Source organism: Protopterus annectens, chromosome 9.part0 (genome assembly GCF_019279795.1).
Source record: "Protopterus annectens isolate FY-2018-M chromosome 9.part0, PAN1.0, whole genome shotgun sequence".
Taxonomy (NCBI): domain Eukaryota; kingdom Metazoa; phylum Chordata; order Ceratodontiformes; family Protopteridae; genus Protopterus; species Protopterus annectens.
The window spans coordinates 1,415,901,739-1,415,918,395 of record NC_056743.1 but is presented as its reverse complement, the minus strand read 5'-3'; the positions used below and the strand labels follow the sequence as shown (position 1 = coordinate 1,415,918,395).

At 38.9% G+C, this 16,657-nt stretch overlaps 1 protein-coding gene across 1 annotated transcript in view; it reads left to right on the top strand.

Annotated features, from left to right (window-relative positions):
- The window catches only part of LOC122812096 (ADP-ribosylation factor-like protein 3), a 369,684-nt gene that overhangs the window by 205,864 nt on the left and 147,163 nt on the right, over nt 1-16,657 (top strand). The window contains exons 2-3 of the mRNA XM_044084375.1: nt 6,132-6,275; nt 8,663-8,779. Coding sequence (XP_043940310.1) covers nt 6,132-6,275; nt 8,663-8,779 — 261 coding nt within the window. The remainder of the gene's footprint in view (nt 1-6,131; nt 6,276-8,662; nt 8,780-16,657) is intronic.

Below are 16,657 nucleotides of genomic sequence, written 5' to 3'. Positions count from 1 at the left end.
CTTTACATTCTCTCTCATGATGTTTTTCACCCTCCTCTACTTTACAGAAAAAGCACTCTATCTTTTCAGTCAAATTTCTTCTCTCTTTCCTGTCTTATTTCTTTCAGTATCTAATTTTATTTTATTTTATTTATATTTTTGACTCTCTCCTCCCACTCCCAATTTATTTCTACATAGTTTTCTTGTGCATAGTCCTCCAGACGCCTAGTTCTTTTTATATTTCTATATTTTATATTAACACAAACACACACACACACACACATATATATTTATATATATATATATATATATATATATATATATATATATATATATATATATATATATATATATATATATATATATATATATAGGTCCTTGTCAGAAAGTCGAAAGTACAGTTAATTGAACTGCATTTCGACGAACTGACTTTAGCGAAAGTGCATAATATTGAATATGCACTTTCTCTAAAACAAGGTAAAAAACGAAAAAACATGCACTTTGCATTTTTTGTTAGTTGTACATCAACATATTCTGTTGATGTACAACTAACAAATCTTAATATTCCCTTTCCCCCACTGTGGTGTGATCTGGGAGTTAGAATATTAAAGTAGGGGTGCAGGGTAGTGTTTACATTTTGTTTTGTGTGTATTTTTTAATTTTGTTTTGTTTACTTTAGTGAAAGTGCATGTTCGATGTGTGCAGTTCGATGAACTGCACTATAGAACCATATATATATATATATATATATATATATGTGTTTATTTTATATATTTATCTATCTATATATATATATATATATATATATATATATATATACATATATATATATATATATATATATATATATATATGTTTATTTTATCGAAAGCTCATCTTTTCAAAAGTGCACTTATATCAAACAAAGCTCCTCATTAGCACTCTTCGAGAAAAATCTTGATGATTGGATGGGAAATAGGAAATTCACCCCGGGGATCACCTCTGTGGCTCTGCTCGACAGTGGCACAGGAAAATAAGTTTCTTGGGTGGCAAAAGCCAGGCTACGAACTGGTAAAATTACAAAAAAAAAAAAAATCTACAAAGATATTTTTGTAAGGGGGCAAGCCCCCCTGCACCCCTGCTACTTTATATATACTAACTCTGAGATTGCATGCAGTGTGTGTGTTTATTTTTAATATTACCAGTTCGCATAAATGAGTTTGTATTTTTTGTTTTCGAAAGGATGGCTCTACTTTGTTTCACTGAAAACACATTTCACTGAAACTCATTTCACTAAAAACTCATTTCACTGAAAATAACTATTTTAAATGTTGGAAACCATAGATATGGATACTTACAAGTTGAATGAATAACTCTTTCCAGAAGTTAATATACACACCCCTCTTTACTATATGTGCTAACTCCAGGATCACACCAACAAAATGAGTTTCAGTCAAATGAGTTTCAATGAATTGTGCTCAGGCAACTGATTTTCAGTGAAATGAGTTTTCAACTAAATGTGTTTCAGTGAAGTGCGTTTTCAGTGAAATGAAGTAGACCCATATATATATATATATATATATATATATATATATATATATATATATATGTATGTATGTATGTAGATATAATATATGGTATTCCTCCAACTGGTTGGACGTGCAGTTGATTGAAGACAAAAAAAGCAGGTATATGTCTTTGAAAGTCAGATGATCGTACATACTGCTTTTTAAGTTTGTGCAAGATTGCTGTACATTTCAGATTTGAGAAATGGCCTTTTTCAGACTGTAGTAGTATTTTGGATTTGGTATATATAATTAGCCAGGGAATTCACCGGTGATCAGGCACAATTGATCGATCACTTGCCATTCGATACTTTGATGTATTAATGTAATGTTATTTATTCATATATATATATATATATATATATATATATAGATATATATATATATATATATATATATATATATATATATATATATATATATATATATATATATATGATTTATACCTTCATAGATAAATACTAGGTTAGCTGCCTTTGTGGGCCATTTTAAACCTAGCCAATTTCTCTTTTGGTGCTTGAAATAACCTGGCACATTTAGTGTTTAATTGGCTTTACCCAATGTTTGATCAATAACTATAAATTATCCCTAGTGAGAAGAACTGGGATCATACCACAGATAATTTAAGAGGGCCAATGTAATGGATAAAGCATTTAGGAGCTCTGTCTATCCATTAGTAGTATAGTTGGTAGTCTTGGGGTAAATTTTATGTTTCCCATCCGTAAATCCAAGTTGTGGTTGAATATGGTCGGGGATGAGCTTTGTTTAACATGAATGGGAAATGCCAGAGCAGCAGTAGCCTCAGCAAGATATACATGTCCCTCCAAACCATTCTGTTGATGTTGCAGAAGAGGTTTATATCCCTAGACTGAGTATTTCTGATGCCATTTGAGCTGTTGATGTGCAGTAAATCCATTAGTATTAGGTCAGAGGATGGCTTGTATACCAGACAGAGGTCATCTCTTAGCAATCTGTAGGTTACTTGAGTACAATGACAGGGCTTTGAGTTGGTCCATGTAGGACATGTTATTTTTGACCTTTTATCCTTTTAGAAAGATCTCTCTTAGAGTTTTATATACATATATTAATTATACTAATTTCATCCTCTTTATCTCCAACCTTGTCCAAACCTCCTCCAGTTAATCTAACACAAACTTGTTCCTGATTCCTATATTCCTCTCTTTATCCTACCGTCTTTATTTCTTCCTTAAAACTACCTTCACCGAGGATCACATACTCTTAGCCACCTTTGGCTTACAACTTTCTTTCTCTTTAGATCAATACTCTCAATTTATCATACATATTTCTATTTTACAGCTTCTCTTTGCCATGTCCAGATGGTTTCTACACTGTGACTATTGATTGCTTGATATAATATGTTTTTCTTATTATGACTATTAGATTATGTCTGTTGGATGCTTGCTGCAAAATGGCTTTCTTTTAATACTACTTTGTGTTATATGTTGTTACAGAAACGTTCACTATACCATTTGATATATGTTATCCATATCTGTACTCTGATTGTTTGAATAATGTGAATTGACCTGTAATGAATTTTTGTGGCACTTTCCCCCTGGTCCTCTGCTGAAAAGGGGGTCTTTCTGCCTTGTTGGACTTTCCAAATAAACACAAATAGGTAAGTAAATAAGATCAAGGTTCTTTTTAAAGGATGGGAGGGTGTCACCCTGTTTTGCACGCAAAGCAAGTCAGTTCATTGCAGAGATGGGGTAAATGTTGGATGAGATACATGTCCCTCTAACATGTTTTATTCATATGTTGATGGAGATTTAAATCTTTAGTTATCATATTTATGGAGCTACTTGTCTTTCAGAAATGCAAGAGATCAACAAGGGTGGGATCCTTTGTGGAACAGAATGCACCTAGATCTCCATGACAAAGTATAGAGACAGGACTTCAAGTTTCTCTTGGGAGCAAAGAAACTTCTGACCACTAATATTGTCTTGTTAGGAACCTCTGTATGTTTGAAAAGGTACACACCAAATGGGGTATTGTATTCTATAACTGGCAATGATGGGTACAGTGGGACTATGACTTTGTGAAAGGAAAATAGTTTAAAAGACAAAGAAGGTCAACAAGGACATTTGGAGGTACATATTTTGTGGCTTTTTATTTTTACTTCTCAAAAGGAAGCACTCTGTACATAATAAACGTAAATTAAGCAAAGGCAAAAGTGTAGTCCAAGCGTGGTCAGGAAAAACAATAACCAGAGTTCACAAATAATCAGGAACTGTAGTCTGTATGGTGCATTCACTCCCTGGGTCAAGTGACTTGAAAATATTAATATACTATTATCTGAGGGGGTTACTTCAAATTTCCATAGCTGTCTTTCAGGGTTTCATGATTTTATGGATCATTCCAGCTGCCCCAGTCACTGAGAAGAGTATTTCAGTACCAAGGTGAGTATCTTCAGAACACCAGGAGTGCAGTACATTGGAACCACTGCAGCTAACAGACCACTGCTTCACATGTGTGTATTTAGGAGGTGGAGTCAGTAAATGATAAAACAATAAAATATCTGTATATTTATTTTTATACCCCAAGCAGACGTCAAATAATTTTTCCTCAGGTAGATGACAAATGTTGGAGGTGTGACAGGGAGGAAAGAGGTAACTGAGAACATATGTTTTGAGAGTGTAATGAGTTGACAGACATTAAAAATTCCCTATAGAGTCAGAAATACTGGGTGAGCAAATGGCTGTAACTAAGGAAATTATTCCCTTATGCTGGGATGCAAGATCCAAAATGCCTACACATAGTAAGACCTTGTTAAGTTTAATTTGTTGGCTGCCAAAAAAGCAGTTACTAGAAAATGGAAATCTAAACCAGCTGTATTTGAAGTACTGAATATTGATCTTTAGAAAAAGGAAGGAGCAAATTACATAAAATAAATGGAAATCGTGGAAATAATACATAAAGAATAATGGTCAGAAGGAGGATGAGTGAGGTTTAAAGAACGGCAGTAATTGAGCAATTTATATTATGTTGGATTAATGATAGTTATAAAGAAAAAAATGTATCTGATGTATAATGTATATAAATAAAAAAATGTTGCTATAGTTTGTTTTCTTTTTTTTTTTTTTTTTTAAATTTCTCCAAGTCTTTTGGGTTTCTAATACCATGATAGGAAAGGAACCCATTCCTAAGTCAAAATATGATTAAAGCTCATGAAATTAGTATTGTTTCAGTCTCTGATGTTAGCCAGAAGTGCTCTTCGCAGCACCCACAATGTGCCCAATAATGACTCCTTCTGTAATTCATATAGAGTTACATGTATCAGTTACATATCTAAGTATGATTGTAAATTCTTTAATAAACACAGATTTTTATTTGAAGCTTCTGACAGTTGTGGAAGTATTTTTCTTTCCTCTAATTTCTCTCTTAATCTTTTTGTATATTTTCTGTGGAAATTCTGGGCTTCTTGCATAATAGTAACAATGCATTATTTCTCTCTTATCCTCAAGAGCCCACTTTATCAGCTTCATGGCTCTTTTTTGGCCTATTAGTTTTTGTGATTTTTGTTGACTGTTACTTCCTTCTGCAACAGGGGGACGATCCACCCCTGGGCCCAGCCTAGCCCCATTGTAGGAATGTTTCCATGTCTTGAGGATTCCACACTGTCATTTTTTCCAGTCCTGGCACCAGTGTACCTACTAGGATTGGGCACATTTTTATTATGGGTCTTGTGCACCCAGATATATTTTTTATTTTTTAACCTACTTCTGTCCATGATGTATGTTATATAAAATATAATCTATATATATATATATATATATATATATATATATATATATATATATATATATATATATATATATATATATATATATATATATATCAGTGTCGTCTTGGTGAGATTTTGTGAAAGAAAGTACTCACTAAGGCTAAGGATTAATTCAATTTCAGCAATACTACTCTCATTTTCTTGTTGATATCATCTCTAAAATTAGGCCCTAATGTCATATGCTACCACGATAGCTAATAGAATAATGTCCTCTCTCAGCTGACCCTCTTTCTCTGGTGAAAGGACCAATTGGCTGAGAGAGGAATGGATAGTTGACAGGTAAATAAGACAAAATAAGGCAACAAAAAAAGAAGGAGAAAAAGGCAGAGGTAGAATTTTGTCCTGTATTACTATAAACCCTTTAGAAAAGGTGAGACTTAAACTTAAACTTGGACGGCGCAGTGGTGAAACGGTTAATGCTGTTGCCTCACAGCAAGAGGTTCTCTGGTTCGATTCTCGGCTGGGGTGCCTTCTGTGTGGAGTTTGCATGTTCTCCTTGCATTTGCGTGAGTTTCCCCCGGGTACTCCGGTTTCCTCCCACATTCTAAAGACATGCTTCTGGAGCATTTCTCCCCGGACCTCTGCTGAAAACAGGATCTGTGGAACCTAGTCGGACTTTCCCGGTCAACAAATGTTAAATAAATAAATAAAACTTGCAATATATGCCGGTAAATTATAATTTTCTGTTAGAAAATTCCAATATGAGTAGATTGAGTAGATGCAGTGTTGCAGATATTTTTTATAAGCCTGGGGCTAAAGTAATTGAGCATACTGAAATTAATACCTCATTTCCATTTCTTCATCAGGGTCTACTCTCAATCCTGCGGAAGCTGAAAAGTGTACCTGATCAAGAATTACGAATCCTTCTTCTGGGGTTGGACAATGCTGGGAAAACCACTCTACTCAAACAACTTGCTTCTGAAGATGTAGCCCAGATTACACCAACACAGGTATAATATAGTCCCCATCTTATTACAGTTTCTCTCTCCATGGCACAAAATTCAACATTTTAAATTTGTGTTTTTCTTCATATATTACTAAGGCTGAGTAGAATACACAATCCTTGACATCCCATGTGACCCATTGGGGGGTGTGGAAAATTGACTATATCTGAGTGCCTTTTTTTACTCTACAGTTTACCGTTTGAGAGGTAGTACTGATTTGTCACTTGTGGATTTAACTACTGAACTACCCTTAGTAGTGCTGATGTGTCAGCTGTGGATTTAACTATTGAACTACCCTTAGTGACTGAGGACGTGTTTAGCTGTCAGAATGTCAGACACTTTGACACAGAACCACAGAGCAGGTAAAAGAATAACAAGAGTTAGAAACTTTACCAGTGATGAAAGAAAAGTGGCCACTTACTTTTCTGTGCTGAATGAAGTTATATGCCATTCTCTGTACTGCTTTACATATAAAGATGCAGTCCTTCCTTCATGCCATCTCTAGCTAACTTGTGCAATGCTGCTCACCTGAATAGCTATTAGCCTTTCACTGGTTTCAGTCCACTCATAAAATCACTTCTCCACATGGGATCTACTTATCTTGGCAGTCTGTGTTACACAGTCTTGGCACACTAGTGATTTGTTTAGGTTTTAAGTTTACATGATCCAAAAATTCACATTAAATGCAGAGAACTCAGAGCTAGTTAAAAACTTCTTGAATGGTAAGTGCAGAACTCTCTTAGATGAATGAAAGTTGTGTTGAACATTTTGATAAATTCTCTCAGTTATTTTCCCATAGGAAATGTGCTGAGTAGTCCATGTTCTCATACTGCTAGGACATGCTACAGATATTTGAATGCAAGTTCTTTATATATAAAGTTCATGTTCTGATTTTACTTTGTTTATTAACATGTACTGCTTTTTACATTTTAGCATGTAATCATTACTGTGGGCACAAGATTTTGGTCTAGCATGGAACTGTTAACAAGGCTCACTTTAACTCATTACATCCAAGTGATGCCTCCAAGTGCATCTGCAGTTAACTCCTACTGACATCACTAGGCGTCAAATATTACTTGTTTATATTTGTATTAATAATTCCAAAATCATGCTATATACAAGGTTTTAAAATATTTCATCTTAAAGCTTGCACAATAGCAAACTCAGACTTTGACCTCTGTCTAGTGCAGGTAAATAGATATTAACTGTTGTTTTTATGATATTAATTTATATAGATATAATTTTCACAATTTTCTAAATATTTCAACAACCAAGTAACACAGACAGAATTCCTTAGTGTCATACAAAAGCTCTCAGCTAGATGAATAAAATGGTGCTGACAGTATGTGTATAATTGTGGTTGCTGAGATATTGTAAGTTGTTTACAAAATATTACAAATGTAATGGTTATTGTGTTTACTGTGACTTATAAAATTTGGTTTAAGAGCTAAAACCTAAAGATTACTACCATTGCAAAAAGAGTTTGTGCTGAAGAGTTTGACATTTACACTTATTTAGTAACCCCAAAAATTCCAGACATATGAACATTTGCTTGAAATGTGGGGACATAATTTGATTCGTTCAAAAGGCTTAGGCTCTGCCCATTGGAAGTTACAGTGCAAACTTCTTGAACTCCATTGGAGTGAATGAGTTAAAGTCAAAACATAGACTTTTAGAAGGATGCTTCATACAATCAACTGGACCAAAGTTTCTAGCATTAGACACATGCAGGAACATGAAAGGAGAACAAGACTGTCATCTGTACCCCTCAAGGGAGGGAGCGATTGATATAGTTGTTTCCCCTTTCCTTTGTATTGTGTGAATAAAGAAAATAAATCCATATTCATAAGTCTTCCCAGTCAGGCAGTGGTGCCTCTCTGCTGCTAAACAATGCAAATATTTCTCTGTGCTTTGAATCTGTCAGTATAAGGTTTATATGTGACTGCTGAGCTAACTCAGCATCAGTCCATGCCCAAAACACAAGTTCTGAATGTTGAACTCAAGACCTTATATTCTCTGGGACCTATACAACGCTTCATTGCTAATTAGGGACACTGATCTTGCAACCTTGCCCTACTGCCATCCTCACCCACATTGATGACCATCTCTGCCACTTATTCAGAATGGTGAAACAGATGCAAATTGTTTGTGGTTTACAGAAAAAGTCAGTGGATGGATGGTAACTGAATGCTGACCCCTTGGTGGCAGTAATTAGCATTTGTAGCAATGGTAGTTATACTAGCTGTGGCATTGATATGAGTAAGATAATTAAGCAAAACATGTAGAAGAGATGCAGAGAGACATAATTTGTGGAAGAACTCTTATAGGTAGGAACCTTGTATCATAATGCCTATTGTTTGAACATCTGTCTCTGATTCTTTTTTCCTTCTCAGGGATTCAACATTAAGAGTGTTCAGTCTCAAGGCTTCAAGCTGAATGTCTGGGACATTGGAGGGCAAAGAAAAATCCGACCATACTGGAGAAATTATTTTGAGAACACTGATATATTGGTGAGAGACAAGACTAGATGGAAATTTGTATAAATTGTTTCAAAGTTTAAACATAAGACATTTTGTAGATTTTATCCATGAAATATCAGATGTCTGTGAAAAACAGATTTCTGACTCTGAGCACGACTAAATCAGTAGAAGTACAAGTGATCTCCATGCATTCAGAAATATTAGTCCTAATATTTGTATTACAGATTAAGTAGTCATATTTAGAGATAATGACTTGTCAGCTTTTTTGTTAATGATAAAGGATACCAACTATCAGTTTTAGAATGGCACAGGGCATACAGTGATGTTTTACCTCCTCCAGTGCACCTCTACTGGCTTATGCCCTCAAGATGAAGTCAGTAAGGCACTGTACTTTAATCCTATCATCTCTAAATAGGAGAATATGTTGTCAAAGAGTCACATAAATTAAACTGATTAAATATGCATGTAAAGGAGATTATCATATTTCTTAGGTCCTGTCCGGACACTAAAACTGTAGGACTGGTGCTTTGAGGACCTGTAGTGACAATATCATAATCCCATACCTGTCAACAGTCCAGAGTTTTGCAGAATGTCCAGACTTTTGCCTCATATTTTTTGTCTGTTTCTCATAAAATGTGTGATTTTTTTGGCAAATCACTGAGGATTGAAGTCACTAAATAATGACATACATTTGATTTTCAGATTTCATATCCTTCAGAAAATGCATGCAAACACACAACCTGTTATTCTAGCAAATTTCTAAGTTTCTAAGTACAATATTTAAAATTTGTCCCTATTTTGGGGTCTTTGTCCAACCATTTTAGGCTATGTCCAGATTTGTTGTGTTAAGTTGAGAGTTATGCATACTCCTTACAACTCAAACTCCTTATTAACCATAATCCCTTCCTCCTGCTGCTTTCTCCAGACCTGATATTGCCAACATCCTGGCAGATAGGTTCAGTGCTAACTTTACCTCCCTCTCACCCCCTAAAGGGCCTATATCTATACAGGAAGAATGCAGAGTCCCTGTAATCACAACTACGCAGGTAAAAGCTGCACTCTCAAAAGCCAAAAACACAGCATCCATGGGACCGGACAACATCCCAGGCTCCATTTTACACGAACTTCAGAACGAACTGGCTCCCCACTTAAGCACCATGTTAAATAATAGCCTTGCATGAGCCTTGTGCCCACTGAATGGCACACAGCAACAGTTATCCCACTCCACAAAAGGGGAGCCACCACTGATCCCGGGAACTATCGACCTATTAGCCTGATGAGCCTGGTCTGCAAGGCCATGGAACGTATCATCATGGAACTCATAAACAAAGACATTGGTAACCTCCAAACTCTGGATCCCACCCAGTTTGGGTTTGTGAAAGGCAGATCATTCCTCCCGAACCTGATCGACTTCTTTGAGGCAGTCACTAATGCCGTGGATGAGGGTAAGGTGGTTCACACAGCCTATCTTGACCTCGCCAAGGCTTTCAACACCATCCCCCATTCTGGAATTATAGATAAACTCACTAAACTAGGTATAAATCCCTATGTCACAAGATAGGTTGCCAACTGGCTCACTGACAGAACCCACACAGTAAAAGTTGCAGACTCCAAATCTGACCTCAAAGCAGTGGCAAGTGGAGTACCACAGGGTTCCATCCTGGGACCTCTCCTGTTTGGTATCTACTTCTCTGAAGTACAGACTAACACAGAAGGCCTCTGGCTAATGAAGTTCGCAGATGACTGCAAACTAGGAGCCATAGACAAGTCCCCAAATGATGTGGACATCCTACAGAACGGCCTCACTAAGACAGATGCCTGGTGTCAGAGCCATGGCCTCAAGCTCAATGCCAAAAAGTGCAGTGTCATCCCCTTTGGTAAAAACTCTGTACCCATGAACTACCACATAGGCAGCAATCTACTTAACACCGAATGCGTGATAAGAGACCTTGGGACCCAGGTGGACAGTAGTCTCTCCTTTGATAGTCACATCGCCACAGTAGTCAGGAAGTCCTTCTACGTGGCACACCTCATCATAAAAGGGTTCTCATCCAGGAAAAAAGAGGTCATTGTTCCCTTCTACTCGTCACTCATTAGACCCATTATAGAGTACAATGCCCCTTTTGGAATGTACCTAACAAGACATCTGCAGCAGCTGGAAAGGCCACAGAAATACCTCACAAAGAGGATTACTGGCCTCAAACAAATGCCCTACACTGACCACCTCAAAAAACTCCAGCTTTATTCCATAGCATATCGCCTACTCCGAGGTGATCTCTGCCTAACATATAAAGCTATGTCAAACCCAGAGCTGTTGGACATGCAACACCTAAAGAAATCCCAATCCCTCCGAGCTACACACTCTAGGGACCTAAACCTTGTTACCACAATAAACAGGACACGCTGGAGGGATAGATTCCTGTCTTAGAGACTTCCTATACTCTGGAACAAGCTACCCATCTATGTCAAGCAAAGTTCTTCATTAGCATTCCAAGAAAAATCTTGATGAGTGGATGGGAAATAGGAAATACACCCCGGGGATCACTTCTGTGTCTCTGCTGGACAGTGGCACAGGAAAATAACTTTCTTGGGTGGCATAAGCTATGGAACCTTGCTGGCTAGGCTTACGTAGGCCCTTGGGCCGATAGCCTAGTACCTACCTATGAACCTCACTGCCACCATTAAGACAACAGTATCTCTGAGCAGCTTGAGCATTCTAGAAATATATTTGATAGCGTTTGGCCAGCTAAGTTCGAATTTTTCTTGCCATGAGATTCTAATCACTATTGTCTGTCAGCAGTCAAAGTTCTCTCAGCTTCTTTAGTGCTTTACTTATCTTTTTCTAAAAGTTTCTTCCCTCTCAATTTTTCCTCGTATCCCCTTTTCTACCCAGTCATTTCTTGGGCCGTTGACTCACTTGGTGCTTGTTTTTTCCTTTCCTGGTGGCAGAGCAGTATTGTGCTTTGGTAATACTCTTGGATATTTTTGCTTCATAGGACTGTTGAATAATTTTGAATAGTTGTCACATTTATCCGTGGATAAGGAAGGCAGACCTGGGTTCCAGAAATGTAAGCCCTGTGGGCAAAAAACTCTGCCCTAGGAGCCACTTGATTTGTTTCCAGTATGTCTAGGAACTTCACACCTGACTAGAAAGTGTGACATATGTGCAGAAACTTTAGTTTCAGGACTCTGGCAGAGTCCTGAAAGAAACTGGTAGTGAAGGACACAATTCTCATAGACTCAGCACTGACAGTGTCCTCCTCAATACCTGCATCAGACAAATGAAAAGAGAAAGCATGAGGATCATCTCATTTTAGAGAAACTAGCTATGACTAAAACCCTCATGGTTTCTTTCCCTACTACTTGCAGGGAAGCTCCAAGCCTAACTACTCCATGTACACTCCCTCATGTACAGAAGTCTTCATGCCTCACAAAGGGCTTGATGCCAGGAAGGATTACTGGCATTTTTTTCTTCAGAAAGAACTCCAAATTGATCTCTTCCAGACCTCCTTCAGTGGCTTTGGTTAGGTCTTACATATCCAATAGAAGTCCCGTGTGAGTTAACTGTGAGTATATGATGCCAGCCTTCATCAAAGCACAACTTTGATATGGTGCATCTTGGAACTGACAGTTCCTACCTCAGGCTGAGATGTTCCACCTGCCACTGAGATGTTCCAGGCCTGGTTTTGACTCCAGTAGCAATGGAATCAGTACTGCCTGACTGCTATGAATGGACCCTCGATGCAAACAGGCCTTACATCTCCCATGCCAATGTCTTCTGCAGCAATAACATTAATGCTGTACCCTTTAGCACTGACTGTTAATAGGGCTCAGGTGGTTGGTGTTGAGTCATTGGCTCCAAGGGCATTCAAGGGCATCAGTGTTATTCGCAGTGTTAGAGTGCTCTGCTTCCAAGTCAGAGCTGATCACTTTCCATTCAGGACCTTGCCCTTTGGTCTCATCAAAAGTCCTAGGTGTATATGAAATGCATGGCCCTGGTTTTGGTTCACATATGATTACTAGAAGAACAAACCTTTCCATACTTAGACGATTGGATCATAGTAGTTCATTTAGTGGATCAACGTGCTTTAGCAAGACAACAATTGCTCCAAGTTTGTCTGTATTTAGGAATAACAGGGAATATACATAAGTCTCAGTTGGAGCCCTCACAGGACCTTATCTTTATAGGCTATCACCTTGACAATCAAAGACAGCTGGCAGTCCTACCACAGTAAAGAATTTCTTCCTTAATGTCAGAGGTTTTGTGTCTACTTTAGCAAGATCAGCCTTCAGCAGTTCATGTTCTCAAGGTTCTGTGTGTCATGGTGGCATTTACAGATGGTTCTCAATGCCAAGTTCAACATGACGATTTTACAGTGGACACTTTGAGTGCAATGTGATCAATCTTTTTAACTGTTGTACTACAGGATCAAACTTTCTTGAATGTTCAGATGGCGCCTAAGCTGGTTGATGAACCCTTGCAACCTTTTCAGTGGATCCCCTTCACCATACCAATACTACTTGTGACAGTCACCATGGATGCAACTGCCCTAGGGTGAGGGGACACTTTCGAGTGAGATGTTTCAAAGTTCATGGACTTTGGTGGAGGTCTCCCTGTACATAAACATTCTCAATATGTGAATGGTCCTCCTAGAGATGCAAGTATTTCAGGATGAGCTCCCTTGAGGTGCAAGTACCATACAATCAGGAAATATGGCAGTTGCATGGTATTTGAAGAAGCAAGGAGGAACTCAATCTTATATCTTGTGCAGAGAAGCAGTGAGAGTATGGGAATGCACCCTGACCTAACAATGCTTTCTGATTCCAGCACTCATTCTTGGGTCTACCAATGTGATTGCAGGCATACTAAGTAGAAAAATAGCATACAGCATATTCAAGAAGTGGGGAATGCTTTGCTGCATCCTTTTTACTTTGTCATACAGCACCAAATGCCCCCAGTGCTTCTGCATAGTTACCCAGGAAGGGTAGTCACCCAGGTATGCATTCTGTTATATCTGGCCCCTGGGTCTTCTCTACACATATCCCCCTTCCCCTGTTAGTAAGCCTGTTATAGAAAGCCAAGGTTTGCAAGACTTGATGCATTCTCATAGACCCCTTTTGGCCCACTTGAAGGAGAAACCCATTCTACTGCATCTGAGTTCCATTCTGCTAAGTCAACCATCTGGACAGTCCTACCCAGGCAATCACTCCCTTTGTCTAAATGCTTAGTTTCTCCATTTCCAGTGATGGTCAGGAACTCCCAGATCTGATGTTGTCCTTTTTCATTCCTCCTCACAAATGGGTCTCTGATCCAACATCAGATCCAAATCGTCTGCTTTCCCAGACTTAAGATTCGAGTCTTGACCTTGCCCCTACCCATAATGCTCCATGCCTCCTTCAACTCCCCAGATCTCATTTGCCACGTGTTGCGACCAGATGTGGTTCCAGTCTCACGCTAGTGTTTGAGATAAGTATGTATCTTTCAAAATAATTTTCTTTACATAGGTAGCTCTATTGTGGTTATAATTAGCTCTTTCTTCTGTATCTTTGCCTTCTCTTAGTTATCAGAGCATCAGGGACTTTAGGCTACTTTTTTCTTGCTTCTTCTTCTTCTCCTTCTTTCTCATGCCTTTGACACTTTCTCAAAAAAAAAAACTTTCTAGTCAAGTTAAAAGTTTTATTGTACTAAAAGTTTAAAAGTTTAGAGCTTAACATTTAGTTTAATAGTTAGCTTTACTGTTTGTGAGTCAAGTTAAAAGTTTTCTAGTGTTACAAGTTTAGACGTTTTGAGCTTAAGATTTAGTGTAATCATAAGTTTTACTGTTTGATAGTGTCCTACTATGGCAGAAAAGCTTACTGGGTTCAAGAGATGCACTTCTTGTGGGCACTAGATCTGCAGCTTGGATGCCCACAAGAAATGTGTTTATTGTCTGGGTCTAGATTATTTAGACATTGAATATAAGGTGTGTGTGGCATTCATCCCTCTCACTCTGGCTAATTGCCAGAGCAAGCTCATTCTGAGGGGCTTGTTGCCTCCGTCCACATCTTCTGGTGCTCAAATCCCCTTAAAGCAGGCCAGCTCCAAATGCTCCCTTTCTGCTTCTTCTGAGGAGTTGGAGTAAGCCAGGAAAAGGGCTAAGTTCAAAGATCAGTCACCTGCTAATCTGAGTACCTCCCACAAATGCGTGGATCCAAAGTGTTTGTTGGATTAGACTGTGTCGACTCCACAAGTCTCAAGGCTAGCTTTGGATCCCAAAGGATTATCAGATCCATCTTCTTCATCACCATGTACCACTAAGACCTCAGATCCTCTGTGCCCGATTCCTTTTCTTCAGATCCCAGGATTTCAGATCTGGTGGTTAGGAGCCTGAAGTTGACCTTCCAGGTTGAACCAGTGTCCCCTGCTCTTCCTTCAGAAGTCCTACAAACTCCCTACCAAATCGAGACATGCTTCCTCAGCGTCTTTCAGTTCTTCCTGAAGTTTCACAGAGGCTGATATGGACAGGATGATATGGAAGTTCCTCAGGGCACAGATCCAGATGGGGGTGTTGCCATCTGTGTCCCATCTCAGATCCTTGACTGTTCCTCCTCCATCCATTCAGACTCCTTTCCCAATCCAACCTTTGGTTTTGAAAACCCTAGAACCTGGGTACCCAAGAGAGTCGATGCCAGATCCAAGAAAGCTTCCTTCTTCGACTACGACAGTTTTCCTGACTGACACTGCTCCATTTTTGTCATATTAGAGTGGGTCCTGGACCCAAGACATCAGCGCTGACTCTAGGGGTTTGACTTTAGCTCCAACTTGGTCGGAGCTGTAGCTTCTGCTTGGAGCTTCAGCCTTCAACTGCTTGGGACCAGTTCTGTTGGGAGCCCTCAGATCCATGGGTGGTTCTGCTCTTTCCCCTTGAGTAACATCGACTTTGAGGGAGAAAGACAAGGCTTCCTTGGGTCCATTGGCCTTCCACATAGCAGAAAGGGCTTTATCTGCCTTTACAGAGTTGCCTCCCTACACTGAGCGTCTACTGTGTCCTTCATCGGATCTGAGCACTGAGCTGGTCATTCCTGTCCCAGGTCAGCCTGTCCTGAGGAGCCTCTAGACTGCTTCCCCCAGGGAGTCCCCTCTTCTTCTGACACCTCCCCAGAACACCCCACTGAGGAGGTCCCTCAGAAGAAAAAGTGTAAAAGGAGGCACATAGACTCCCCTTTGGAGTCCCTCACTAGGACACCAATTTTGATGAGAGAGAAGGATCTCCCTGATCACCACCTGAGGATATCTCCTTCAGAGACATCCTAGAACTCTTTCTTCAGAAAGGTGGGTGGTATACCCAACCTCCTTCTTCTGAGAAATCAATGTTTTTGGAGGCTTTTGGGATGGGCCCGTCTATGTCCTGAGTGACGCTTCTAGTGGATGAGCTGATTGACTTAGTCTATTGCCGGGCCTGGTAGGACCCAGACACGGTCAACTATCCCCAAACACACCGATAGGTTCCTTAGTCCACCATCAGATCGCGCACACTGGAGTAAAGGCACCTCTCAAAAAAGAAAGAATATAAGGTGAAGGATCAGATGAGAAGGCAAGAAATGTGGAAAAAACATAAATATAGTTGCAAGTATAGAAAACTTCTGGAAGAGCCTCATGTTGATCAAGAACAAATGCAGGAATCATTAAGGAGAGGTGAATTTACATCAAGAAATGAAAGGTTAATATTGGCAGCACAAGATAGTGGGCTACGTACACGCTGGTTTATTAAGTCCATTGAACATGTGGGAGAAACAGACATATGTAGGTTTTGTGGAACCAAATTGGAAACAGTCACACACCTTATTGCTGGTTGTGACTCTCTAATGGCAGAGGGACTGTATACTGAAAGGCATAATAATGTGGCGAGATTGTTACACTGGAGATTG